Raw genomic sequence first — 27851 nt, 5'->3', positions numbered from 1 at the left:
TGTAAAATGCTGTATATGCCTTTGTCTGAATTAAAGTCACAAAGTGTTACACAGTGTTACACAAACCTCCATTAACATCAGCACAGTAACTGTGCACCGGGAGCTTCATGGCATGGTTTGCATGGCTCCTGCAGGTGGCCCGGTGCTGCTGCCCACATAGTGTCTGGACTTGTGTGAAGACAATACTGAACTGAGTGCATGAAAAAGCAGTCCATGCAGTTGTTTTAAATAGTTAGTAATGTATAAGTAACGCAACGTGAAATGAAGTCTCGGTTTTGTCAGATAACGTCTGATTTTCTTTTTTTAATCGTCTTTATTTCAGATCGAAGAAGGACACCAAGGTGCTAATTGAAGATACTGACGATGAGGCCTTCAGCTGAGTCCACAACATCGGCACACGCACGCACACAAACACACACTTTACGACACTGTACTTATAAAGACCTCGTTCGCTAACGCCTGACCTCAAAGCTCCTCCCTCGTAGTGTTAACGCGCAGGCCTACCCTTCAGTCTCGAAACCTTTAAAGCAGTGAGGACCATCAGTCACTGTCCTCACCTCTGGGAAACTTACCTCATCTTTACGTCCTTGTAAGTACAGTTGGTCTTTATAAGTATGGAAACAACACACACACACCTATAATGTAGAAACACACACAGAGATAGACCCGCTGAAGCACAAGTATAGTATAATATCGCTGCAGGTGAGGAGAGAGCTAATGCCACCCAGACAAACAGCCACACAGTCAGACAGATGGACAGACATCAAGGGAAACCTTCTGCACATAACCGGCGAGATAAGACCGCACTGCCCGGGGATTATCCTCTTCTGTTTTTTAAACGGACTTTTTTTAATATCTGTTGTTTACTTTTCTGTAGATTCTTCTTTTATTTCCTGAATTTGTTTAGAAGACGCTGCATAAAATAGGCTACCGACGACTGTTTGCACACCTACACTAGGATCAACAGGGAGAAGACAAAGCCAATCAAAAGACTAACAAACACAAACCTGAGGAAGGACTCTACACGCATATCACAGCATATCAGAACAAATCAACTGGTTTCAGCTTGTTGATTCTTTTTATACACCATCTCTCTCTCTCCTTGTTTTTTTTTTTAATTTTTAATATTTTTTTAGTTGTAATAACATCAGTGTGCAATCACAACCCTGGAGGCACTTGCAGGAAAAGTGCATTTATTACACAAAATCTTGTACTTGTACACAAAAAGGGAAATTTTGATTCAAACATTTCTAAGTCTGTGAAGTTCCTTTGTAATATTTGATGTGCATTATGACTCTGTTGTAGTTGTTAAGTCCTTTTACATTGTTGTTTATACTAGTCAGACTAGTTGGAGCATCTGATTGTCGATGTGTTTTATAATGTTTGGAATGTTTTTCATGGTTGAACTTGTGCCACATTTTTAACGAGCTCAGAGTTAGGACCCTCGGTTATCCCCGACCTCTAATTAGTGCGTGAACGTGCCCTGTTAACTGCAGCAAATGTACATGCGTTGCTTTTCTTTACATTAATTACCAAAGTTTTATTTTTTGTGAATGTGACTGTGGCTGGGGTAGCTTCCTTTAACAAGCCTGCCAACTGATATAAAAACCAAACGTTTAAAAGCAGATTGAAGTTTGCAGACTGGAGATCACAGTAACATAAGCAGAGGTACAGCTGATCAGCTCGGTCCTGTTCCAGAAAGCAGGTTCAACAAATTCTAAGTTTTCGGCTCCAGAACAAGCTGATCGGAGTTGCTTCAAATCAACTCTGAGTGTGAGGAAACTAAGCCGTGATCAGTGCAGCGCTCATCAGCCAATAATGGGTTTGACTGTGGGTTACGGCATTTAGCATAAAAGTAAATGAAAAACAAAGTCAGCATTGTCCACTCAGTCATTCTTTACTTAAACTGAATCCAACCAAAATATATCTGAGTTTGGCACAATTACAGTAGAAAATAAATTATCTGTAGACATCTATTGAATTCAATTCAATTGAATTCATCCAGATACTCCGGATGTGTCCTGATTCTCAAACTTATTTTAAAATGCTTTCAGAACCTGAAAGTCGCTGAAGATGCTGAAATCTTCCTGTCATCTCCAACGTGAAAGCTAATGAAAGTGATTACTACAGTAGTGCGCACTGTCAGGCATCAGTGCAGGGCATCTCATGGACAACCTGACAGATTCCTGACTGCCCACAGAGCTAGAAGGATGTATCCTATAGAGCAGAGCCGGCAATAAATCCGTGGTATGCCGTGGTCGCTGACTCTGCTGTTACACTGATGACAGATTTATTATGAAAGCAGCCACGTTAGCCATCATAAACAACAAGCTAACATATAAATGGGATTGGACTGTTTGTATGGACCAGCTTCTGTTCCCCTTGGTGCTTTAAGACTGACTGCACGAATGAGAAAACCTTAAAAGTTGTTTAAAGGAAATCTGTCAGTGAGCAGTTTACTTATAGAGAGTCTGTTGCCCCGGTAACTGACCCGATGTTTAGATGAATCCCGTCTCTAAAACATCAAATCCAGAGTTTTCACTCCAGTTTTCACTAAACCTGCTCTCTGGAACGCGGCCCACGTAAACCGTGGAGCACTTTTAGATTTCACTGAGCTCAGTGAGTCCCGTCAGTTTTAAAACCGATGTGCCGGATCATGTCTTTGCATCTTGTCTTAATATGATTGCATTGGTTCTCCGGACCATGTTAGTCTTGAGTAATGGTTGAAAATTAGGCGACTGGGATTCTTTATGTTGATGAAGATGTTTCGCCTCCCATCCAAAATAACAGAATTCCTGTGATTACTGACGGCGGTGTTGCCAGATTTGGTTTTCCATCCAGCTGCAGGTAAACGGTCGTTTCGTTCGGGCAATAAAATCCATAATGATTAATAACAAAAACAAAACTGGGCTGCATGTAAGGCCATGAGGGGACTTGGCAGTGGTCAAACACTTAATAAGCTCGTTCTCAGCTCTTTAACAATGAAGCTTTCGGCTTCATGTGGCTTTATTTCCCGAGGGACGCCGCAGCGGATGGATCTGCATACTTGATTTGGTGCAGATTTGACACCGGATGCTCTTTCTGCTGCAATCGCTCTTGCTTGGGATGATGCTAGAAGCCCTCTGTGATCCCGCTCTCTTCCCGAGCTTAAACTCGAGCCCTTCGCATCTAAGGCTGTAACAACAGTAACCATGGTTACAGATCATGTCAGATCCACAGATCGTGGATAATGCGCATTATCCACGATCTGTGACAATTTCGTGCCACGAGAACAATCAGGTGTCTTTGCTTCTGTAACACACACTTGAGCTCAAGCGTTGCTTCACTTATCTCAGCTGTTACTGTTACATTTTGAAGTAAGTGCGCCGCGTGTCTGGCCAATGCTATTACCGGCTACTGGTTTAAGTTTCGAGCTTCTCCTGTGAAAGGCCCCCTGGCTGTCCGAGAAACGATGGCGACGCTTTAACGCTGGCGTCTATGCGTGCGTGTTTGACCCTCTCGCTCTGCTGTGTCTCCCACCGCGGTAAAGTGAGCCGTCATTTGTGAGCCGCGGTCAAGCCAGCCGCCTCCTATCCGCCGCATAAATTTCCTTGCGCTTTTACACCAATCTTTACGGTAGCGCCTTTTCGCTTTATATCCTGATTGAAAGCCTAGACTCGCGCACACAAATTACAATGGAACAGCCCAATACAGCCATCGTGACAGTCTGGTTGCATATTCAAAAATTCATTAAAAATCATTCTTAAAAGTTGATGCCAAGCTTTCAACACAATCCTCTTCTCGGACACCTACTTTACCTCTGGGCCAGGTTTTACCCAGATTTACTGTAATATTACTCAGAAATCACAGTAAACTCATATTCAGTGCAATACAGTCAATACACTACAATTATGTTTATTTCAAAAATTCATTAAAAGTCATCCTGAGTAGTTGATGTCCAACTTTCAACAGATTACTTCTCTGGGACACCTACTGTACCTGTGTGCCAAGTTTCATCCAGATTTACTGTAGAATTCCTCAGAAATTAAAGGGTACTTGTATCCAATGCAGTCAGCCAATACAATAGAATTATGTCAATTTTCAAAAATTCATTAAAAGTCATCCTGAGTAGTTGAGGTCCAACTTTCAACAGATTACTTCTCTGGGACAGGATGATTTTTAATGAATTTCTGACATTTCCATAATTGTATTGACTGTATCGGGCTGTTTCATTGTAATTTGTGTGCGCGCATGTGCGTGCGACTGTTCGCGCGCGTGCACGTGCGCGCGGGTATAGGCTTTCAATCGGCACATAAAGCGAAAAGGCGCTACCGTAAAGACTGGTGTAAAAGCGCAAGGAAATTTATGCGGCGGATAAGAGGCGGCTGGCTTGACCGCGGCTCACAAATGACGGCTCACTTTACCGCGGTTTCCTCCCCGTGGCTATGCTGTGTCACCACCCACTAGTCATGAGACAAAGCCCAGGGAGCTACAAGACCGACTTATTACAGAAATGTCTCCTGTTTCTGATTCTTTCCTGTTTTTCCTCCTCCTCAGTGGCTGAAAGGCTGAAAAGCCTCCGAGTGCAATGAGCTTAATGTGAACTTGAAAAAGCTGGAAAGTCAAACTGTGCCGTATCTGTTTAGAGTTTAGAACGTGGATGGAGCGTCTGTCCGTTTAAACACACAGCATGACTTTATACACACATTAAACATGACACACACGCACGCACGCATTGCCTCTCTTGTGTCAGAGAGCACAAACACTACAGCAGATAGTTTTGTAAAAAGGCTCCGTTGTCTTGCCTGCATGCTGCTTTTTGTTTTACATTGTACATAGATGTTAATTTATTTGACATAATGTGTATATTAGTAATCATTGTAGCCACTGACAATGATTGATTTCATACGTTGCCATTTCTGCTCCAGAGCAAACAGTATTTTGGAGGCGACGAGGAGATTTTTGATCGTTCACAGTCCCGCACTTCTCCCCTCCATGTGTAAATCTGTTGAAACGTGTTTGTATAAAAATAGAAGAAGAAAAAAAAACGAATCCACAAAGATGGAGAACGTGATCAGTCGTACCTTGTTGGTGATTCCTTCGTATTTAGATATAAACGGGGCTCGAGGAGAAGGACGAGGTGGGGGGACTCCAGCGTCCTCAAGCTGCGGCGCTGTCCGTACATTTGTGAATGTGCATGGAAATATTGTGGACATCATATCTATCGTTGTTAGTCGCCCTGCAGAGTACCGTGGGAGGGCACAGGACGAGATCCCAGTCCGGGGAGGACCCACACCACAACAACATGATACCGCTAAACTGATCCACCGTGTACTTCTTGAATATCTGATCAAACTAATGAAGGATCTTTATCTGCTCACTGGAAGCATTTCAAGGTGCTTCGATGTGAGAAAAACAGATGTTTTAGTGATTAGTGTCTGTCTGAAATGTTCAGTGTGTGTAACCCGCTGACAAAAACAAAAAACAGGGTGATTTTGTACAGATGTTACACGATGATAAGCCCTGACATCCCTCTTTTTCCCCTCACGAGTGAAGGTTTTGTTTTCACTGCCTGCTGAAACCTTCACGATGTTTAAGTGCTCGATATCGATGTTGTTTGTACCCTTTTCTCTAAACTAGCTGAACGTGATAGTAACTGTAGTTTGGTAGATGGATGTTCTACTTTGATAAGATACTTTAAAATTGAAAAAGATGACAGAATAACTACATTGTGGCTAAATGTGACTTAAAGAGACATGAAGGGAAAATGTCTTACATGCTGAACCATCCTCCCCGAGTCCCTTTTACAAAGTAGTTTGTACATGTCGAGTGTATAACGCTGTTCTATGATGGTTTTTCTGATGGTATTTGTATTTCTGTATACACTTTGGTGATCCTGTCATATCTGGGTTTTATAAACCACGATTATTTTTAAAGCTCACTTGGCCTCTCGACTCTTCTTTTAACCGCCGCTGCATATTCTGTTCTGCAAACCTTTATCTGCGTCTCCACCCTGCAGCGGGGCCCCGATGCAGCTCTGTGAATATAGAAATAAACCTCAGCACACATGCATTATGGTTCGTTTCTGCACTTTAACAGTGTTCTTTGGTTCCTTTTGCATTTTAGGATTCGTGCTCGTTTCATGTCTGCACTGTATTGTGCGGTTTTGAAGTTGATTCTTCACCCGCTCTTGCGCTTATGTAGGTCTGTCCAACAGCGCTGGCAGCCTTTGGGGATTTGAGGTCTTTCTCTCTTTTCTTTCTTTTAATTCCCAGCGGGCAGACAGACGCCGTCACATTCAGCGTGCCAACCAGGAGAAATGAATCATTGAGAAGCATGAAAATCGCGCTTGTTGGCAGAGAGAAAGCCCCCACAAAAATCAAAGGAGAACACGGTGAACTTTGTTGAATCATCATGTAAAAAGCTCTCATAATCCAGCTGAAGCATCGCAGCAGTTTTTCTCCCCTTCAGGGAAAAAAAATGTTTATTTCTAACTTTGGAAGCCACCGCGGCACTGCGTCAGTGTTTGCGTGTCATGTGACCAGTTTACCCAGATACATCTGAGGAACATTTAATGATTTAATTTGTAACAAAACTACAGACTACCGGACCCATTATATTTTGTTTTGTTGGAAAAGCGGACAATGATTATTCTTATTTAAATACAGAATTGTGCAAAAGTCTCATTTCTTTCCATTTTGCTCCGAAAATGGGAAATCGGTCCAGTAATTTATTGAAGCTTGTACAAACAGTGTAAAAGGCAAACACAGAGTTTGTGCATTTCTAATGAGCTTAAAGTCAATATTTGGCACCGCAGTCTGAACTCTCTTAATTCTGTAAGTGTTCAGGAATAGTTCTGCAGGCTCCTTGGAGGACGTTCAGAGCTCTTCTTTGGATGTTGGCTGCCTTTGTTCTGTTGAGCTATGCTTTTACTGCACTGTCAGTATGTTTGGGGTCACTGTCATGCTGAAAAATGAAGCCATTAATAATCAGATGCCTTGCAGATGGTTTTACATGATTAAAATCTGGTGGCACTTTTATTTGTTCATCAATCCATCAAGCTTGACAAGATCCGCAACACCACTGGCTTCAGTCTGCCTCAGATCGTGACACAGCCTAAAGCCATATTTGGGCATAAAGACAAGGATTTTTAACCCAAAAAGTCAAATTCAGCCTCAGCTGTTGATTTTTGCTCCAGTACTTATGTAATTCGGCATACCTCAGCCCTGTTCCCGTCCTTAATAATTGCTTCTTTATATCCATATTTTCTCTGAAGCCATTTCTAACCAAGCTTTGGTGAACAGTAGATGGATCAACTGAAGGGCCAGATGTTCTCTCAGGTCCTGTTTCAGGTCATCTACTGTATGCAGTTTTTTGTAGACCACTTCTCTTTTTTACTCATCTAGTTTCCTCAATTTTCTAAATGACACAGATATTCTTTGCTGATCACTTTGTTACTATTTCATGCCTGTCAAACTGTTTCATCTTTGGCATTTTTCATAGATTTCCACTAAGAAATGACAACAGATTCTGTTTTGTGACTGTCAAAACTTTTGTACATACCTTTAAAAATAAATGACTCTTTAGTTATCGAAGCAGCTGCAGGTTTCTACCATTGTCGTTTGAGCTCCAGGTTTTTTGGTCTGTCAGATTATCTCCTCTTTACAGGCTCCATCTGCGCACACAGACACTCCTCAACAGTGACTGATTTGCGTCGGCGAGGCTGTGTTGGTTAAACTCAACGACAAACAAGCTGCTAGTCAACATCTAAGAAGTTCACAACTAGGTTGTTTATTTTATGATAACTGATACAGGATAAATGTTATACATTCTATTTTAACACTGATATTTCGATTTTATTTTCAATGTCAGTATGCAAAAAAAGAACAATGCGAAATTAAACATTTGGTGATGAATATGATACATAATTTGATCTTCATTAATATTAAACCAATTAATCTTAAGGACTCATTGTTGCCCCAGTGATAACTTGTTTAGCTACAACACAAAAAAGGGGGAAATACAAAAAAATAAACAACAAACATCAAGAGTTGGCTGACAGCAAACACTGTAGAGAACCACATGATCTTTAGATGTGTAGATGCATATATAAAAATACAGGATCCCTGTTGTGTGTATATATATGCACATACAGTAATAACGCATTTACTATAGTTGCAGAGCCTGCAGTGGGCCTACAATTAGACAAAAATGAAGAGAGCAGGATACACATACATACACACGTTTACCATAATCTCCCCATATAAACACACAGAAACCAACCAACCGACCCACAGGCAGGCTCTCCGGCTTTAGAGGCTAAAAACTACATTTGACTTAAAAAAAAAAAAAAAAAGAAAAGAAAAAGAAAAACAAACAGACATTCACATTTCTCAAACAAATCCCATGATCTCATGAGTCCTCACCTGATCAGCTGACTCAGCCGTCAGCCTTATTAACGTTACTGCCACCACAGAAGCTTGAATGATAAAGATGCTGAGGATGATGAACTCCGTTCTTCCCGGTGCGTTCCACTCGTGCAGCCAATCAGGGCCGAGCTGGCTCTCGTTGATTACTTCACTGTCTGTTGGCCCTCGTCCCCACATCGTCACTCCTCTCGCTCGCTCACTGACTCACTGCGTTTCTGCCAGTTTCTTCATCCGTGAGTCAGAGTGAGTGAGCGAGCACGTCGTGGAGACACGACTGCAGCTGTTTATGTCTGTGTTTAGTGTACGTATGTCCTTTGCATTCATGCATTTACCTGTGTGTGTGTGTGTGTCTGTGTGTGTGTGTGCACGCATTACTGTCCATCTCTGTGCAGGCCTCTACGGTGAAGAAGGGGCTTTGCTTCCGCTGTAATGAACCTGGTATCTGTTGACCATCTGCCCCTTCACTTCAGTCGAGAGGCAGGTAGTCTTGCAGGGGATGAGATCCTCCTCGTCTTCGCCCATTAGCCAGTTCTGTACGGAGCGTTCAGCCGAGGCTGTAACGTGATTGGTCAGCCAGCTCTGGTGCCACTTGTCGAAGCGTTCGTGCTGGCTCGCTGCCACTCTGTGCTGCGACTGTGAAGGAAGAAGACAAACTGTCAGAGACTTGTCACTGAGAGACAAAACCGGATTTAACAAGCAGAAAACTAGAAGGGTTGGATTTCTTTTCTTCAGCAGAGCTCTGATGAGACCCACGCGGAGGACAGATGTCTAAATTTAAACTTAGATGCCAGCCTACCTTCCTGGCCTTGACGAGGGCCCCTCTGCGGTACATGTAGTCCTCAGAGTTCATGACAAACACCATCTTGTGAGTGTTGAGTTTAAAACGACAGTCGAGACTGCCGGCGTTTTCCACGCCCAGCTGGCGGTGCCACTCTCTCCTGCAGCGCATCGCCTCCACCTGTCGCACTTGCCAGCGGCGAAAACGGCGCAGGTTCCTGAAAAAAATGGAGACACGGTGCGGATTACAAAAAACTGCCTTGACGTATTCTCAGGGTTCCTGAAAGACATCCGTTATACCCTGTTGATCTTTACAAATGTTATCTGAGATGACAGCAGATCTGTCATCAGATACCTTTAACAGAGCGTTCCCATAATGCTACCAGCTGAGGCACAACGAGCCAAACATAAAAACATGAAATCAATCAAAATCTATTTGGGGACACAGTTTTGTAAGTTTTACTTGATTTTTAGTTGAACAAATTCTGTCTAGTCTAATACACAAAAGAAATGCACCATCACAGCACAACGTTTATTAAAAATAAGACACGTAACGCAGGAGGTGTGCAGGAATTCAAATGCACTTTGGTTTCTCTTTCCAAGTATAATGAAATATAATATATTACAGATTCATTTCCACTGTCACACCTTTATTCTGCTGTTATTTATACTGCCACATAAGTAGAAACAGTAGAAACATCTGTCATACCTGGGCAGAAATACGGGCTTGAAGAAGTAGCCCTCTGCTTGAGAGCACAGACTGGACTCTGTTCCTACAAACTGCTCCATGTAGCTTGACAGGCACTAACAGAGGAAAGTTCCAGCGTGTTTAATCAAAGTCCAGTTATTCATTTCCAAGTTTCTGGTATGTAAACAAGTTTAGAAATTGTTAATAAATAAGTGTTTACCTGAACATCTAGCGGGTCATCAGCCTGGGCCTCCTCAGTGTCCAGCAGCTCGATGGTCATTGTCACTTGACCCTTGTTTTGAATAAACATCACCTGATGACAAAAATGAAACACCCATGTTTGAATGACCTCACTACACCTGAATCAAAACTATGACCCAAAAGTGTGACAAAGGCCTTTGCTTTATTCAAACAATTACTTAATAATAATAATAATAATAATAATAATAATAATAAATTGGATTTATATAGTGCTTTTCAAGGCACCCAAAGCGCTTTACAATGCCACTACTATTCATTCGCTGCCATATCGCGCCATCGGCCCCTCTGGCCATCACCAGTAGGCGGTAGGGTAAAGTGTCTTGCCCAAGGACACAACGACCAGGACAGAGAGCCCGGGGATTGAACTGGCGACCTTCCGGTTACAGATGCGCTTCCCAACCCCCTGAGCCACGGTCGCCCCGACTTGACTGTAATTTCCCAAACTAAAGGCCCCACGTGGCTGTGCACAGTCTGAATGTTATAGCTGTGTACGGTCACTGAGGGGCAGTACCAAACATATTTGGAGCAACTAGTCTATTGAAGGCCTTTATGGGGGTTTTTTGGCTGCTGTTGGTTCACCTTCATTGAACGTCTTTGTAGTGAAGCAAACAGTGTTAGAAACAAAACTGTCTGTGATTCTCATTCTGCTGTTCGGATCATTTTGTTATATTTCGTCCGCTTTGAACCGAGCTCTGGCTCATTTCCCATCAGTCTACCTACAACATCATCATCAGGTTTGTGTTGTTTTGGTAGAAATGCACACAAGCACATCTGCATTGTTTCACACACAAAATCTTTTGCTCTGTGTAGTAAAGTTCCTGCACGAATGGACATAAACGCAATGAATTCCTCTTGAGTCAAAGATGGACAGCAGCATCCAGATATCTGGGAGAGAAATTAAAAACAGTCTGCACCCAACCAAAGAGAAGCCGAGATGTGGCGTTCTTGGTTCTCAGTAGAACTGTGCCATATTATACACATCATTTAAGAAAGTATACTTTATTGATCCCCGTGGGGAAATTCCTCTCTGCATTTAACCCGTTCACCCAGTGAAGCAGTGGGCAGCCATCGGGCGCCCGGGGAGCAGTGTGTAGGGGAGCAGTTCAGTGGATTCGAACCACCAACCTTCCGATCATGGGGCCACCACTCTACCTACTGAGCTATCCCTGCCCCAATAACAATAATACACTACATCTCCCCCCACCCTCCTCACAAAAGTGTTATACTGTGCGGTCAGTAGTACAGCGTTTCTCATCCCTAGCATGCAGATAAAATTAAAATTTAAAAAGATAAAATTACTGAACACTGTGCTGTTTTCTCAATTGAACAACAACATCTTTAAAAAAAAACAAAAAAACAAAGCAAGCAAACGGTTTGGATCCCAGAAAAGCATTTCCATTCTTCTACAACCGGTAATCAAGTATTCAACAGCTGTTATCAAAGCGTTAGTACCAGAGAAAGGTAGCATCTGATTACATTGAAGTGTAAACGTGTTTATCACGCTGTGGTACAGCTGGCTGTCATAAAATAATTTCAGGTCCACAAAAACGTAGTTAAATCTCAGTCATTAGTTGGAAGGTGAAATTTCAATCGACTGCACCAAAGGCCTCAACAGCATGAGAAAAATGTAAAGAATGAATCCTTGGGGGAAAAAATACTTGGACTGGAGGAGTGAGCTGGCTTTTGTTTTCCTACAATCACGATCGCTGTCCGTAAAACATTCCTTTACAAAAACAGCTTAAGTGATGCACTTTCCTTTTATGGGTACATCTAGTCTTCTGAAATTTTTACCGTCCTGTGAAATCGCAGAGCAGCATATTTTTACTGCAGAGAAGGATAATCTGAAATAGTTTCACTACTTCAAACAACAGCTGTGTGTCAGGGCCAAGCGTTTAACCCACTGGACTCACCTTGAAGCAGTTCTCTTCGGCCATCACTCGCTCAGCTTTCCACTGGTAGCTGGTCTCCCAAGCTGCTCTAACACACTGTGAGGACAGGTTTCCCCCGGCTGCCCCTCGTTTCCTCTCAGCCAGGTAAAGCTCAACCACTTGCAGACACACCTCGTCGCTCACCAGGTGCTGCAACTTTAGTCAGAGAGGTAAATATTAGAATATGCCAGTGTTCACATTACAGAGTCACGGGACTTAGAGAATTAACCTGTGTGTGAAACTGTTTACCTGTCGGATGATGTTGTGGATGACTTTGTCGATGGTGAAGCCGATATAGGCGTGGATGGTGAACATCTCCCTCAGCGTGTCCTCATATTGTGTAGAGTCCAGGTTGCCATCAAGCAAACTGCGCACCATATCGAGGAAAGCTGGGTAATACTCCTCTAACTCCACCTCACCTGTGGAAGGGGAAGGACAGCACTTTTGTTAGAGCAGCTTATCCGTGTGGATGTGCAGTGGAGACTAGGGCTGCACGATACTAGGAAAACCTGCGATGTGCGATAACTGTGATCAATATTGCGATAACGATATGACTTGCGATAAAATAAATAGCAAAACAAAAAAACAAATACATAATTTCTGTTTTACTGCAACAGTTTTATTTAAAGAAAGCTGCTGTATTAGCAGAGTAACACCAAAGTGCACTTTAACATTGAAACATTGCCCCCATAAAAAGTGTCTGAGGCTTGAATTCTGAAAGACATCCTTCCCGGTCTCTAGAATTCGTTTTGAATAAACATAACACACTTGTCGGTCTTCTTTAAGATCCCAGCTGGCCAGCACCTCACGTGATACACGGGCTGTATTTTCACTAGTGTGAGAGTCTGGAAAACACACAGTCTCTAGACACCGTGTTTTCAGTTCAGGGTCTACGGTGAGGAAGTGCACTGTGAAGCTCATATATGGCTCCGTTGTACGACTTGATCATAGGTCTGTAGTTGTTGCGTAGTTTTCAGCTTGGCTCAGTTCAAACGTGACGGTCTTGCGGCATGTTTCGTACATTTGTGGAATGGCAACATGGGAAAAGTAGTTTCGTGAGGGGATGCGGTTTCTCCGGTCCACTTTATGACTGGTGAAGCCCTCTCTGCTAACTGTATTTATAGGCATCATGTCTTTAGCCAAAAAAATGTGTAATGGCCTCTGTTATTTCTTTGTAGCGCTTCGACGTTTTCTCATAAGGAGTTCCACTTGAAAAACTCTGATACAGAGACGGCTGTTGGACTGCGGTGCTCTTTGTCTTAACATTAGCGACCTTTGTTTGGCTAGCCCTGTCTTTCTGGAACTCTTCAAACTGTTCTCTGTGGTTGTGTTGAAGATGATGGTGGAGTCGTGTTTCCTCTGGTGGTTGCCACGAGTGTTCGGCAAGTGTTGCAGAGCACCTGTGTTTGGAGAACGTCGTCTTTATCAAATCCAAAGTACCTCCAAATAAGCGAGGTACTTTTTTTTTTTAGCCACGAGTTCATAGTCAGTAGCGTTCTCGTCATGCGTCTCGCTCTCAGCCATTACAACTCTGACTCGGTGCTGCAGCGTTGTTCGCTCCCCACCTGAGTAGGAGGCGGGCCTCTAATCCATTTGATTGGTTAATGCCGTGAAGGGCTCTATTCGACTGGTCAAATGTGTAAAGGGGTTTCTTTGGTCAGTTCGATTTATTGTGCAGGCCTAGTAGAGACCCTGTCCCAGCAACCAAAAGCAGTTATTTACAAAAGGCAGGCCTGATGTGTGTTTGAAGAACAGATTCTTCTGATCTGAAGAAGGGTTGCAGCAACAAGTCAGTTATCAGAAACTATCGGTTAAAATGACTAAATATTAGAAAGTTTCTCAAACAAGAGGCTTTTGTGTGTCTTATATTACAAGGAATGTAATATTGTGGCCTAAGACACTCTACATGTACAGCTTGTAATATGCTGAACAAGAATTTAGTTTGTTTTTGATAACCAGTAAACCTTGTCCTAAACAGACTTTTAGAAAAGTGCCTTTAACTGGTCCATACAGGTCCTGCAAATCTGTTCAGAGCATCAAAAAGTCTTTCACCACAGATTTCTTCCCTAAACAAAACACAACAATGCTACTACAACACTCAGATTCTGAACAAAGTCAACTAAATAAAGGTTGACACGTAGCATTAGTAGAACGATCATTTTTCAAACGTTATTTTATTGCCGTGCTGTTTTAAACACTGAGAAATGTTTCAACATATCTGGAACATCATTCCCTTTAGCAAACATTAATCTTATTTAACAGTGTGACTGACACCAATTTAAAAGCACATTCTGATTCAGTGCACATTTATTGAAGCTAATTATCTAATCGTCTTGATGAAGTAACTTGTATATTACAGCGTGTGATTATTGCTCAGTGATCTGGAATAAAGCCACCCACACTGAGCTTACCTGTCTACATCACAGCTGACCAACCCCACTTAAAAATCAAACACCTGACGACTGTAAAGATGTGAGTAACTGTAAACATAGACTGGACTTACTGGGCTGCTTGAGGCGGAGCTCCATAGCGAGGTCACACGCCTTTTCCCTCCGTCCCTCTGCCATCAGCAGCCTCTCTCTGCTCTGCTCAGCTCGATGCTCCAGCAGCTGCCGTTCTGCTTGTCGGTAAACCCGCAGCAGCCGCGAACACAGAGTCTGGTGCAGCCGCAAAAAGAAATACCAGTTGTTGTTGACAAAAAACAGGTTGTAGACACCATCCAGCTCCTTTTGGTGCTCTGCTTCGGGGTCACGAAGGTCCACCTTCTCCCCGGCTGCACCCGAGCTCATCTCCATAGGTGTAGACCCCGGGGTCGGTGTGGATCCAGCAGGCTGGCTTATGCTGCTTGAGGTGGTCGAGGCTTCGTTTTCTGCAGGTTGGGATGGGCTGCAGCGCCTCCTCCTGGAATCACCGTTGAGCTGCTGCTGCGGTTGGGACTGGGTCTGGGACTGTGATTGGACAGGTTGGGGTTGAGACTGACAACTGCTGGCTGCTGCTCCTGATGCATTATTACCATTTCCTCCTCCGCCTGCTGCGGTGGTGGCGGTTCCACCTCCTCCTTTATCGCCTCCCTCTTCCAGCTCAGCCTCCTCATCCGTCCATTCTTCAGTATCACTGAGCTCACCGCGGCGGGAGAAGAACAAGTCGGGGACAAAGTGCTGGATGATGCGTTTGATGTGGTCCTTGTCATCTTTGTGAATAGTTGGTTGTCGTTTAACGTGGTAGATGATGAGTGAGGCAGCATCCTCCAGGATTTGTTTGTCCTCATAAGTAAACACCATGTGAGGTTCACTGGATGAGGCTGAACCATTACGGCTTTGTTGGCCAACACCACCTTCTTCTGTGCTCTGCTCCTGACGCTGAGGTAAAAAGAAGAAAATCAGACAGCAGAAGGAAACTCCTACAGGCCAAGCAGAAATACGGAAACCTTTGACACCAAGAGGTTTCACTGACCTCTGACAAATCCCTTCAACAAAAAAACCCCACCTGCACTCAATGTCCTTTGACTGAAACACACCATCTTCATTATGAGCCATGGTGTTAGAGTAAAGCCACTTAAGGAAAATTTTATAGCTCTGTTCTTACTAAAAATGCTACTAGAGTAGCTTTGCATACTCACAATTCCTAATAATGTTAATTTATTTCAGTTCAGGCCCTCAACTCATCTCCTGTCTGGAAAAACTGTTTTAGCTCCTCCCCCTTTAAGCCCACCCTCCTCATAAGTTAGCTGTCCTCTAATTGGCTGTCCATGACAAACAAAAGGTTTGAACAGCAGGAGGCGGGGCTGGTGGTCAGAGCTTTGCCCAGGGATTTTGGCTCATAGGGATTACCCATCACGTATACAGACCTCAACAGGTCCACTTTAGTAACGTCAACGTGGACGCGAAATCCTAAAGAACCATCAGAAGTTTGAACAAGTTAAAATGTCAAATGTGAAACTTCAGTCAGGTGACGCATGTTGTGCACCTGACTGATGAACTGTAAGCACCAGAATAATCTTTTTAAATTTTAGAAAATGTGAGAGGATAATAGTCAGGTTACACTATAATGAACGCTTTTATACCCTCTCACTGAGTCTGACTCTTCTTATGATTATACAAAAGCGATTATGCAGGACTGCTATATCAGGCTTCACACCTCGTTATCTTTTCATCACCATTCAAGGTCGCGAATAGAGGAGTGTTTACCTCGTCGTAGATGCTTTCAATCTCATTAAGAAGACTTTTCGACCGCAGGGCCTTCATATCGTTCTGTTTGAAGTTGACTCCTTGGTGGTCGAGGGACTTCAGGTAGGCCTTCTCGTACTGCTCCCTCCAAATCTTATTGAAACCCTGCTGGGCCTCTCGCCACTCTTCCTCCTTAGCTTTCAACCTGGAGAGGAAAGAAAAGCTTTAAAGTTGACGCCTAAAAAAAAACATTCATGTAGTTGAATCTATTTTGTCACCACAGTGCGTTTGTTTTTTCACATGTTAGACTGGAAGGAAAAAGGCAGTTCTTCAGAAAGCACTATTCGTGTAGCAGGGTGCACAAAGACCTCCATGTTGATACAAGGATCTTGCTCACGCTGTCAGCAGCTGAATATTCCCATCATATTGTCACTTGCTTAAATCTCTCAGCTGGTCATGTAAACAGAAGTATAATCAACAGTTTTCCTTCTATAGCCACAGTGATGTAAACATTAGATGTGTTGGTTCAACATCCTGCTATTTCATATGCATATGAAAGAATATTGTGGCTATAAGGCTTAAAGTGTCTGCACATGTCAGACGTCACTGGGGAATTCTGAGATAAAGAGATTGTCCTGACCTCTTCAGCACCACAGGCACAGCAGTAGCAGGACTCCTCTTCAGTCCCTCGATGATCTCAGGGGCTTTGTCGCCATAGATACGATACACCGCACGACGCTGGATGACCTCAGAGGTGCCGCCCAGGCAGTCGTCTAATCTGAATCGGTCCTGGTCCTCTGGTGAGAGGCGAGAAAGCTTCTTCTGGACACTCTCTAGGACTCTGATGGTGGCCAAGTTTGTCTCCAGAACAACATCCAACTAAAGAATAAGTGTTAGAGACGGCTTTTAGAGGGCATCTTCTAAAGCTTAGCACCACGCGATATATGTGTTTAAGAATAAAACATCCTCGGGGTCACCAAATATATTTACTACTTGTTAAAAACGCTAACATTAAGATGCACATACCTCAAATCTTTCATCCTCACAGCGATGCAGCTGCTCCTCATAAGGAGTCTTCTTGGAGCTAACAAAGGTTGAATCTTCTGACCAGGAGGGGAAAGACACCCAGGTGTCATTCAATACCTGCACACATACAGATAAAAACATGAGTTTTCATGCCAGCACACTTTTCTATGGTAACACTTTAAAGATTGCTTTTTATGCACCTTGATATTTTTACTCTGGACTTCAGAAAGTATAATTAAGTTACAATATGATCGCCCGATCAATCTGCTGTAGCACAGATCCCTTTAAGGCATCTTTCTACTGATTGGGTGCCCCTCACACACAAAATATTTGAAGAGAGGGTACGTGAGGCTGCCGTGCTGACAGAACGCCTTATCAAGAAGGCATATTTTAGGGGTATGCAGGAAAGGTTCAAAGCAGCCTGGAGGCTGAGCCTCAGCGATTACTTGTACATATGCTGCCTTTGTTATTTGAAACTTTTCTATGAGAAAAGGAAAAACATATTTAAGCTACATACTGCCTCCCTGTCCTTACTGTACTCATCTGATTCTGCATAACCATAATCAACTACCAGCTACCAGGCCATTAATTAGGATTTCTTTCCCTCAACATGCTCCTGATGACTGCTAAGTAATAGACGCTTCTGAAGTTACAATCCTAATATGGCAGTAGGGTCAAAGTTTCTATTAGGTGGTCACACGATGTGCATACTACTGAGCAAACAGTACGTCTGTGTATACATGTGCTCCTAACTGCATGTGTAACCTTTTGCCATGGTTCAACATTTTCAAAACCGAGTTCCTGTTTTTGTGTACTTTGCACTCGAGACAGAAACACATGCACAAGCAATACACTTTCCCCCCGTTGGTTTCCCACCATTTCACTAAAATACAGGTGGCAATAAAGTGTGAGAAAATGTGGGAAGACTGACTCGCAGCTTCATTCAGACACGCCCACAACAATCAGAAAGAGAGCAATGATGTGCTCCACAAGATATTCACCATATCTGCAAAACGTTACATCAGTGATTAGGGCTGCTCAATTAATCGAATTTTAATCACGATTACGATCTGGGCTTTCAACGATCATTAAAAATGACTGAGCCGATTATTAGCCCCTCCCTAATTTATCCGCGACACCTTAAAGGCCGGTCCGTGAAAATATTGTCGGGCATAAACTGGTCCGTGGCGCAAAAAAGGTTGGAGACCGCTGATTAAGAGGACCCGAGGGAAGCTCGGAAAGCTAAGCAGAAGTTATTTGCGTAACTATTTTTAAATCCCTGTAGAACCTGAACCATGTAAGCTAGCGCAATAATTTGTTTTGCATATGAAACCGGAGGAGTTGTACTTACATCTGATGCCATCAGCTTGTCCTCGGTCACGGTTTTGTTCCACATATAGCTTTGCAAAAATTGCATAAAAAGCGCTTGCAGGAACAAAAACATAATATTCCAGAAACACGCTTTGCCGTTCCTATCAGCTGTTCGTAACACTTCCCACAGTGAAATGATGCACCTGCTGTTTTCTTTGCAAATTTGCATCATAGGATTGTTTTTTGTTTTTCCTGCAGTATATATAAAAATTGCTGTATCTCCAAAATAAAACTATGAAGACACTCAAAATAAATTTCCTGTTGTTGTAAACTATTTTTTGCAACTTTATTGTATTTAAGGTTTTGAGGGATAAGCCTCTTAAATTTCTCCAAGTAGAAATATATGTAAACAAAACAAAAGCGATTTTCAATTTTTTTTGTAGATTATTGCACTTTTTTGCAATTTATGTAGTTACTATGCACTTAATGCATACATATTATTAAAATATGGGCTATAACAGTTGTATTGATGTATAGCAACTTGAAATGCTCCCACAAATGGCACTACAGCATGTAAAAAAAAAAAATAATATAAGCTCTGGTGGACTTGGTTCTATAGTAGGTCTTAAAGGGTTAAATAAATATTGTCAAATAATCGTGATCTCAATTTCAGTGAAAATAATCGTGATTATCATTTTTGCCATAATCGAGCAGCCCTATCAGTGATGCATAAAGTGACATATGAGGTCAGAGTCTTGTACATCACTGTGGTTATTCAGAGTTTTGAAAAGGGAATAATTTATAGTGTTATTTTCTGTTAGATACTGATCAGGGATAGGGTTAGATGATCAACTGAAAGGTTCCATGTCAAGTCTTTGCTGGATTTTATTTTCCCCATTTCTTAAGGACATGACTTTCAGATATTGTTCATCTACTGTAGAGAATTGTTTAGGTTTGACACTCATTTTGTCTGCAACCTGTCCGGTTTTCCACTTCCCTCAAACTTTTTTGCGGACACACTGCACACCATACTGACAAGTGACAAGTTTCTGCTAATAGCTTTTTAGGAATTGACTTGCTGGCCTAGAAATACTATTTTATGCCTGTCAAGCTGTTCCCATCGGCATTATACAGATTCAAAATGGCATGGTTTCAAAACATAGTGATAGTAAAATGTTTCAAAAAAACAGCTGATTAGAAAATTAAATTGATTAGTTGCGTGCAGAGATAGACAGTAACGCGTTACTGTAATCCGATTACTTTTTTCAAGTAACGAGTAAAGTAAGGGATTACTATTGCAAAAACGGTAATTAGATTACCGTTACTTTACCGTAGGAACGCTGCGTTACTGCGTTACTAAAACCGTGATTTTTTGCGAGAATGTCTCATGACAGTGACGTAAGCGAGTGCGACGTTGGTGACAACAGCTGTGTGCAGATCAACAATGGATCATATATCGAGTGCAGAGAGAGTATGAGCGTGCAGCGTTTAAAGCGTGGAAGCACTGACCTTACTTTGAGTTTGATTCCATAAAAAGGGACAAAAACATTAGTGTCCGCTGTGCGTGGGAAGAAAACTTTTTACAGCGAAAAAACCCCTAAACTTCCAACAAGCACCGAGTAGCTACGACGTAATGGGAAACTCACAGAGAAACTCGCGGGTTCTTCCACTGACCGCGGCACACCTGCACCAGGGTAAACCTCCGCCTGCCCCACTCCTGCTTTACAGGTGAAAATAGAGCAACAGGACCGCTGAGTCTTTGACTTTATTTATTTTCTGCTGTGTTTTACTTGCATCTATTTGAAAGACTGAGTGTAAACACAAAAAATATTTTATTTTATGAGCTGGAATGTGCAGAAAATAGGTTTCAATGTTAAACTAATTTCTTCCAGTCAGAGAATGTTGCAGATAATTAAATTTTTTGCTTGATGCATAAAGTTAAAAGATTAAAACTAATAAAACAAGTTTTAAAAAGAGACTTTTCCATCTGATCACATTTTGTATGATGGATTATGCAGAAAAAGTAGAATTGGGCTGAAAGATCTATCACTTTATCACCTCTTCAGGTTGTAAATAGTGTTTTTAAAAAGTAACTAAGTAATTAATTACTTTTGAAAATAAGTAATCAGTAAAGTAACGGGATTACTTTTTTGGGCAAGTAATCAGTAATTAGTTACTGATTACTTTTTTCAAGTAACTTGACCAACACTGGTTGCGTGTTACATGTAGACAACACCGATTCATCACTTGCGAACTTGAACAATTCAATGTTAAGTTGATCAAATTTGTAATTTAATATTCAAGTCAAACAAACTTAAAGAGGGAAAGTCGACACTCAAGATGTGATTTTGTAAAAGCCTGCGCGTTTACCTCAAGCAGCTACAAGCATGCAAGCTGTAACTTATGGACTGATGTTTATCAACCAGGGTTGATGATGAAATAAATGTGGGGTAAAAACAAAAAAAAGAAAGAAAAAAAAAAAACTTGTCAGCAAGATTCAGCCCTGTGTGCATAAGAGCTTACTAACAGCAGCTGTTTTCATAAAGGAAGAGCTTCGAGACATCCTCATATTTGGCAGCCTGAAGGTATGAGACAGAAACTTAAGTTGGCAACCTCGCCCACCCCCTCATGTCATGTGAGGTTTAGGGAGTCCTCAAAAACAATGACATTCTTAGGTGAGCTGATCGAGGGACAAAGGCACAAAAGAGGCATGCAAAGATAACAGGAATCATAATATTGTGCGTATCTAGACATCAGTTTCTATGCATGCAGTTCAAACTTGTGCTATGTTGAAAAAAAATAAACATTTAAATTCAGACATCAAGCCAACATGTTAAGATGCTGTCAAAGAAATAATAAGGAACAGATGAAAGGGGCTCAAATGCACACAGATAACTTTAAGAAATGAATGACGCAGTGGTCTTTGTTTGGTAAACTCTTAAGTAGATATACCTCCTTGCATAAGGCCGTGCGCCCACTGCATTTAGGCTGCTGGTAGGTCTTGGGCAGTGCTCTATAGCTGGACCCCAGGCGCTTGCAGGAGGCATAATCCACCTCCCTGCCCCCTCCTCCCTCCATGTAACGATCCGACAGCCCTGACACAGCATGAGAGAGCTCTTTGTCCCCGAGAAATGACTTGAACTGTGTGTACAGTTCAGGAAACTTCCTGCAAGGATATGGACAAAATTATTAATGACAGATAACTGAAGTACATCTGGTATTTTCAGCTAGTATAAAAAGCCCTGTGACGACCATTTAGAGATAACTTTCAAATTTGTAAAGTTGACCTGAATGTCATATCTGAAAACAAACAATATCTTAATATTTGTTGCCATTTGCTTCACTAACACTGGATATTAGCATCATAAACCATTTCCACTTTAGTTTGTCTCTTTCTATCCATCTCAAAATTCTTTCCATCCACTCACCCCAAGAAAGGAGTAACAAGCTGTAGCAGCTCGGCTCCTGAAACGACTTCTTGGTTAAACAAGGCGATGCAGCGCAGGAAGTTCTCATATACTTCCTGGCTTTTAAACAGGCGACGAACCTAAACGACAGTTGGGTTGACAATAAAATTCGCTCAATCACTTTAAAAAATAAAAAAAAGTTTCTGTTAAAAACAAAAAGAAACAAAAAGAAAAAACATTATGGGATTAAAAATTTAGTATAAAAAATTAAATAAATAAAATCCAGAATTACAGCCCAGAAGAATAATCCCTCACCTTATCAAAGAAGGAAAATTCTCTTAAGACTCCATGTTTGCCAACCGAAGCAAAGGACTGATCTTTGGTACAGGAATACTTCATTTTTTTCTAAATAAAGAGAAGAATAAAATCTGAACATCACAAACTCGACCGCTTTTGGAAAATCCCAAAGAGCTGTTGAAACTTTTAAAGAAAAGTTCGTGTTGTGCAACACAAAATTATTTTCTAGCAAATGAGTTGGTGCTGACGAAATGAAGTAAAGGAATGCAAATACTCTGTAATTATGTTACAAGCTTGTGAGACACATTTTGCCCAGCATGTTGCAGGCTGTAATGTCCATAATAGTAAATGACATACATCACGGGGCTTACATGCAACACATTAACTTATAGAAATGACTCAATGTAACAGATTAAAAATAAACTGTATTCAGTAAGTTCTCTTCAATTAAACTGTTACTGTGTTACTCAACAATTATGAAAATAAAGAAATTTACCAAAGTAAAAGCAAATAAAAAGTCCATAAGGGTAACAGTCGTTCTGTAGCGTCTGTAACAAGAATGGTGTCTTTCAAAGCTCCACCTCTCTCTCTCTCTCTCTCTCTCTCCCTCTCTTGTTTTTAATTAATTGTGAATACGTCAGAATTTTAGACCCTATTTCACAAGATGATGAAGTTGCAAAAACAATCATAAAACGTAGCATTTGAGCTCATAATGCACAGCTTTTGTCTCTTTCACTGACTGACCCGCTGAAGAGAGAAGAACTTACCTTGAGCAGTGGGGACATATGCTGGAGAAGTATGGGCCTCGGCCTCTTTTTGTTCTGTTTGGTTATCGTGTCCTCTTCTTCTGTTCTTTTCAGCTGCTCTTTCCCCCCGGTGAGCGAACTGCCTGTGAACTACAGAAGAGGAGGCACGTGGGCAAAAAATGCTCAGTAGTACTTCTTGGGACTTTGGGAACTTCTTAGAGAACTGACTGACAGAAATACAACGTTTTTGACAAGTTATATATTCAGCTGTTCAAAAGTGGCACTTCACTGTGACTGTGTGAATATTATCATGATGGCATTTCAGAGCCGTAAATATACAAAATGTCACTGTTGTAAACTGTGTTAAAATAACTGGAAATGAGAAATGTTGCTTTCGTGCCCGACTGCAAATTGTTTCTGTTCAAACTGTGCAGATTTTCATCTCCTTCCCAAGTGGAACATCAGAAATCTCCGTCTATGCTGCTCAACTCACCAGTGATCTCTTGGCATCGGGCAAGAATTGTCCAAACTCAGCCAGCAGGTCTTCTTGTCCCTTGAAGAGACTGGCAACTTTAGAAAACACCTCATCTTCTGTCATCCCACTGCTGCCTCGACTGCCTCGACTCTCCTTCACCTCCAGCTGTTCCTTCTAAAAATGTTATAGAGATATAGGGGAGACACACACACACAAAATAAAAACAAAACTCAGAAACTGCAAATAAAAACCCAACACCTTTTATGCTATGAATATGCAGTATTCATGGCCTTACTTCTACAGTACCTGATATGTGTGAAGAATTTCTAGGAAGGCTCTATAGATCTCTGGATGGTCCAGGAAACGGTTTTTAATCTTGTTGACGTAGCTGATGGCGCTATCAAATTCTACGGGGCTCGTCTCTGAGGCAGGCGGGGACACAGATGAGGTGGCTGCTGGATTTTGGCTCTCTCTGCTGGTCAGGGGAAGAGAAAGTCTGCTGGGAGGCTCTGGAGGTCCTGCTGCTGATGAAGACAGGGGCTCTGTTGTGGCCACCTTGACTTCACTGGTCTGGGCAGGTCCCACTTCAGAGTGAGAGGAAGAGGCGCTACCCGAGGTTGCAGCAACAGCAGGAGCGACAGGACTCTTCCCCTGCGGGCTTGGGGATACCTGCACAGAGATGCATTAAGAAAAAGCCTGTTTATTTACGACTTGGGGAGAAATATCTGTTTGTATATGCCGGTGCAGGTGCAGCTAAAATGATGACGTAAACCAACTTTAATGTGCTTGTGTTGCTGCAGAAATATTAAACACTCAAACATAAGTTGGCTCTGTGGGTTCGTTTTAAATCCCTCTCTTAGCAGTGTATAAACTCTATATAACACAATAACAATTGTAATTGTAGACAAAAGGTACACAGTAAACATAAAGCACTAAATATTAAAATGATTTAACAGAAAAAGTTTACATAAACTTTCATAGGTTTTAGAAAAGAAACGCATGCATTATGCATACTTTATGCCTAATGTTCAGAAAGAAAAGTGACTGGATGTTTATATGAATGTACTTGTAATCTAAAGTCAGTATTAAAGGAAAGTAGTTCTGATGCAAATCCCAAGTCACACTAACATTACACCTAAGATTGCCCAAATCCCATTATCTTGCCATCCACTACCTAAGCACGATCCATCTCTCAGAACAAAACATCCCTGGAAGTTAGTTCCCAGCTTTTACTTTAAAATAATAAAATTGTACACAGAAACTGAAGGAGCTGACACATATAAAAGTTTAACTCAATCTGACACGGACCAAATGCCACAGAGTGAAATCATTACAAATTCCTCAGTGTAGTCGTTTTTGTGTCACACCGTAAAATTCTTTTAAAGTCTAACATAGATTCCTAATCTCTGAAATTCTTTTTTATATACAACTTGTATATATTTGGCTCTTTGTGATGAGATTTAAGTGCTTGTTTCAGCCAAAAATGCACAGGAAGAAGCAGAACTCCAGCTGAAATTTTGTTAAACTACAAAGCTGCTGTCACATTTTGTAGTGAAATCTTCGTGAGGGCTTTTTCAGGTAGATCATTCAGCTGAAGTTCAGGGCAGTAGAGCCACACCTGTTTCCTCCTAAGATGTTCTGTGGTCTTAAACATATAATGCTGTCAGCATACACTGCTGTACATTGCTTTACTTATATCTGATATCTCTTTAAAAAGAGTATCTTACCTGTGCAGAGAAAGGAGACTGAAGGAAAGCCATCCCATTCTTAGGGACCTCTATCCGATACCCCGGTGGCAAGAAGGCATTGAAGCCCAAGACGAGGTCTGGGTGTCCATGAAACAGTTGTGATACACGGTTTATCACTCCCGGTGTGTCGATGCTATTTCAGAAGACATACAGATAGTTTAGAAGTTTGGTTGAGAAAGATTGATTAACTACTTCTCTCAAACACCACAAAGCAAAAACAGAAAACAAGTTATTAATAAGCGCTACACATGTTAGCTTTAAAGAAAAAGGAGCAAAGAGGATTTGCTTTTAGTCCTCGTTTCATTTCAAGATAATAATACCAGTTGCATAATTACAGTAAGAAGCTATGTGCAGTTTCATATGCACTGATAAACTCCAGATTGTGAAACAGAACTAGTCAAGGATTAAACAGCACAACGTAATGAAACTCCATAAACAAGCAGCACAATCACCATCTAAAGAATATGTATGGGAATGTATGTCATTAAGAATGCATTACTAGAACTCCCATTACTTCTGGTTTTCACCCTGGCAGAAGTACAGCTGCCAGTTGGTCACAAGATTATACAAAAACCATCAAGCTGAATTTCATAAGACTTGGTGGCGTATGGGTAAATGAAGATCCCACTGTATTTTAAAGTGGATCTGGACCACCTCCCTTAAAAACTGCACAACAGAAATCAGTGTGCTCCCTGTGTGCCCCTGTGTAGTAGTTACTTGTGGTTTGTTTGCATAAATGCCCAATGATACCTCTGCGACTTGAACTCCTTCATGATGTCGAGAAACTTGTTATATATCCCAGGGTCATTCGCAAAACGAATTTTGACTTGGTCCAGATATGACAAGGCATCTTCAACCTAAACATGGAGAAGAGGAAGAAAAAATCAGTACAGAACAAAGCACAGGCAGTCTCAGCTGGATGTATGGAGCAGCATTTTCCCCAGAATCCAGCCACGGTGCTCACGGTGGATGATTTTACAGCTACAAAGCTTGTTTATAGATTTCAAATGCTACGTTTTGCATTATTAATAAATGCATTTATTTCCGATTTGTACTATAAAATTACAGGTAGCCCCATCGTACAGATTTGTTTCAGTGCTGCATACGTGAAGTTACGTGAATGCTGACTGATTTGTTCACTATCAGCCAAAGTGCAACATCAACAAATCCTCTGGTTAGCAGTACAAGCTGTACAACTAACGCTAAAATAAATAAATAACTGGGCATACACAAGAGACACCAGGCAGCTTTTGTTCATTACTCCACTGCTTTCTTTCGCTACCACAGCTAGGCTAGTTTAGGTTGCGCTAAAGGGGGAAAAATGTCTTCACACAAGCCATTGTCACAAATAGTCCACATCTTAAAGAGGGTTGTTGTAGCTAACGTTTAGCCAGGAGCCAGTCGACTCACGATAATAACTCCACCAACACTTGCAACACCTACCCGCATACAAATTTATACAATATGTTTAGTCACAGCTGGTCCCCGGCCAACAGTGTCGCGTTGGCAAAAACAGTACGACATATTAAAACACTACTATAACAAAGAAACGTGTACTGAAGCTGCTAATGAAGTGAAATAGCCGTTCTTGGCTAGCCTGGCTGACGTCCTCCACTTTGTTCGGGTGGCTGAAAAAACGAACAAGGAGGAACTTCCCACAAGCGAGGTCTGAGTTAACGTTTGCTCACAGAAGCACTTATTGATATGGCAAATGAGAAAGTACCACTAACTGTGCCACTCCACTGTCACTCGCACATCCACTAAACGAAACATAGCTTCTAAATCCAACATTAAATGTTAACGTTAGGCTGTTTAGCAATGAATTACTTTTAATAGGCCAGCGAGCTAACTAACGTTAGCCAGCCGTTCCTTTCACTACTCTCGACGACAGAAGAGAGAAAGAGAAAAAAGCCTCAAATCCAATGCAATGATCCGACGAACAAAATGGTTCTGACTCTCAGCCACTTTTCCCTTGTCATGTCCGTTGTCTCCTTACCTTCAGCTTCTGGAAGTGCTGCTGCTGCACTTGCTTTTGTGTTATAACGTAAGGCTTGTCTTGAATTTGGTTTATTTGCTTCGCGGTGCTGTGCGCCTGAATCTTCGCCATTATCCCGGCGACAGGAGGCTCGAGAGCCGCTACCACAACTTAAGAGAGAAGCTTCGGCGTTACCTCCAGTTGTTGGCTAGCCGACAAACCTTGCTCTCGGTCGGGAAGCCAGCCTGCCAGCAAGCAACCCTACTCTGCCTAGCTGGACAGTCTAGGTACAGAGGCAAAAAAAAAAAGGACGGGAAATCCAGCAGAATGAAGGTTGATGACAGACAACCTGCTACTCTCGGTGACTTTGATGAAACATCACCATCGAATTAAACGAGCCCAGGCAAGAAGTATCGGAAAATAAGCCCAGAGACAATGGTTACCGTTTTTCGTATTTAAAAAAAACTAAAGCCTGTCTCTTTAAATTCGGCGGCAGCGCTCTGTCTTGGCGTCCGGAAGCCAGAGTAGGAGTGAAAAAAAAAGTGAAAAATTGAACTGCGCAGTCGCAGCGATGGGAGGAGCTGAGTTCACAAGAATCAGATTGCTCCACTCCCCCTTCACTGCTACAAAGGAGCAGC

General features: G+C 41.9%; 2 protein-coding genes across 4 annotated transcripts in view; one reads left to right on the top strand and one right to left on the bottom strand.

The window, feature by feature from the left end:
• xpr1a (xenotropic and polytropic retrovirus receptor 1a) overlaps positions 1-4300 on the top strand; it is a 73661-nt gene extending 69361 nt beyond the window's left edge. For both annotated transcript variants that reach the window (XM_086282523.1, XM_086282524.1), the window contains exon 15: positions 323-4300. In XM_086282523.1, the coding sequence (XP_086138649.1) occupies positions 323-380 (58 nt within the window). In that variant the 3' untranslated portion in view covers positions 381-4300. The remainder of the gene's footprint in view (positions 1-322) is intronic.
• Positions 4301-6740: 2440 nt separating this feature from the next.
• On the bottom strand, positions 6741-27745 carry sin3b (SIN3 transcription regulator family member B). Of its 2 annotated transcripts, none has more exons than XM_086282021.1 (19): positions 27235-27745; positions 25989-26095; positions 25218-25371; positions 23797-24159; positions 23509-23664; positions 23037-23165; positions 22288-22377; positions 21994-22112; positions 21518-21731; positions 17255-17371; positions 16869-17107; positions 16250-16433; positions 14566-15421; positions 12312-12481; positions 12045-12218; positions 10094-10186; positions 9895-9989; positions 9205-9403; positions 6741-9041 (listed from the first exon to the last, which is right to left on the bottom strand). In XM_086282021.1, exons 1-19 carry the CDS (start codon positions 27343-27345, stop codon positions 8805-8807), a joined length of 3807 nt encoding a protein of 1268 aa, XP_086138147.1. In that variant the 5' UTR covers positions 27346-27745; the 3' UTR covers positions 6741-8804. The 2 variants fall into 2 exon arrangements, with proteins under 2 accessions (XP_086138147.1, XP_086138148.1); XM_086282022.1 differs by lacking the exon at positions 27235-27745 and adding an exon at positions 26682-26975.
• Between the last annotated feature and the right edge of the window lie 106 nt (positions 27746-27851).

This window comes from Aulonocara sp. 'chitande type north' Nkhata Bay, linkage group LG23 (genome assembly GCF_057382095.1).
Source record: "Aulonocara sp. 'chitande type north' Nkhata Bay isolate Kocher_YH1m ecotype deep benthic linkage group LG23, A_spYH_male_GT1.1, whole genome shotgun sequence".
Classification (NCBI taxonomy): domain Eukaryota; kingdom Metazoa; phylum Chordata; class Actinopteri; order Cichliformes; family Cichlidae; genus Aulonocara; species Aulonocara sp. 'chitande type north' Nkhata Bay.
Note: the sequence above shows the minus strand (reverse complement) of the source record. Positions and strands in the feature narration are given on the sequence as shown.

Coding starts and splice junctions, on each gene's coding strand:
- sin3b (XM_086282021.1), bottom strand. CDS start 27,345: ATGGCGAAGATTCAGGCGCACAGCACCGCGAAGCAAATAAACCAAATT. Junction 23,665..23,796: donor AAATTCTTCACACATATCAG/GTACTGTAGAAG, acceptor TAACATTTTTAG/AAGGAACAGCTGGAGGTGAA. Junction 12,482..14,565: donor GCTCCGCCTCAAGCAGCCCA/GTAAGTCCAGTC, acceptor CCCCTTCCACAG/GTGAGGTGGAGTTAGAGGAG.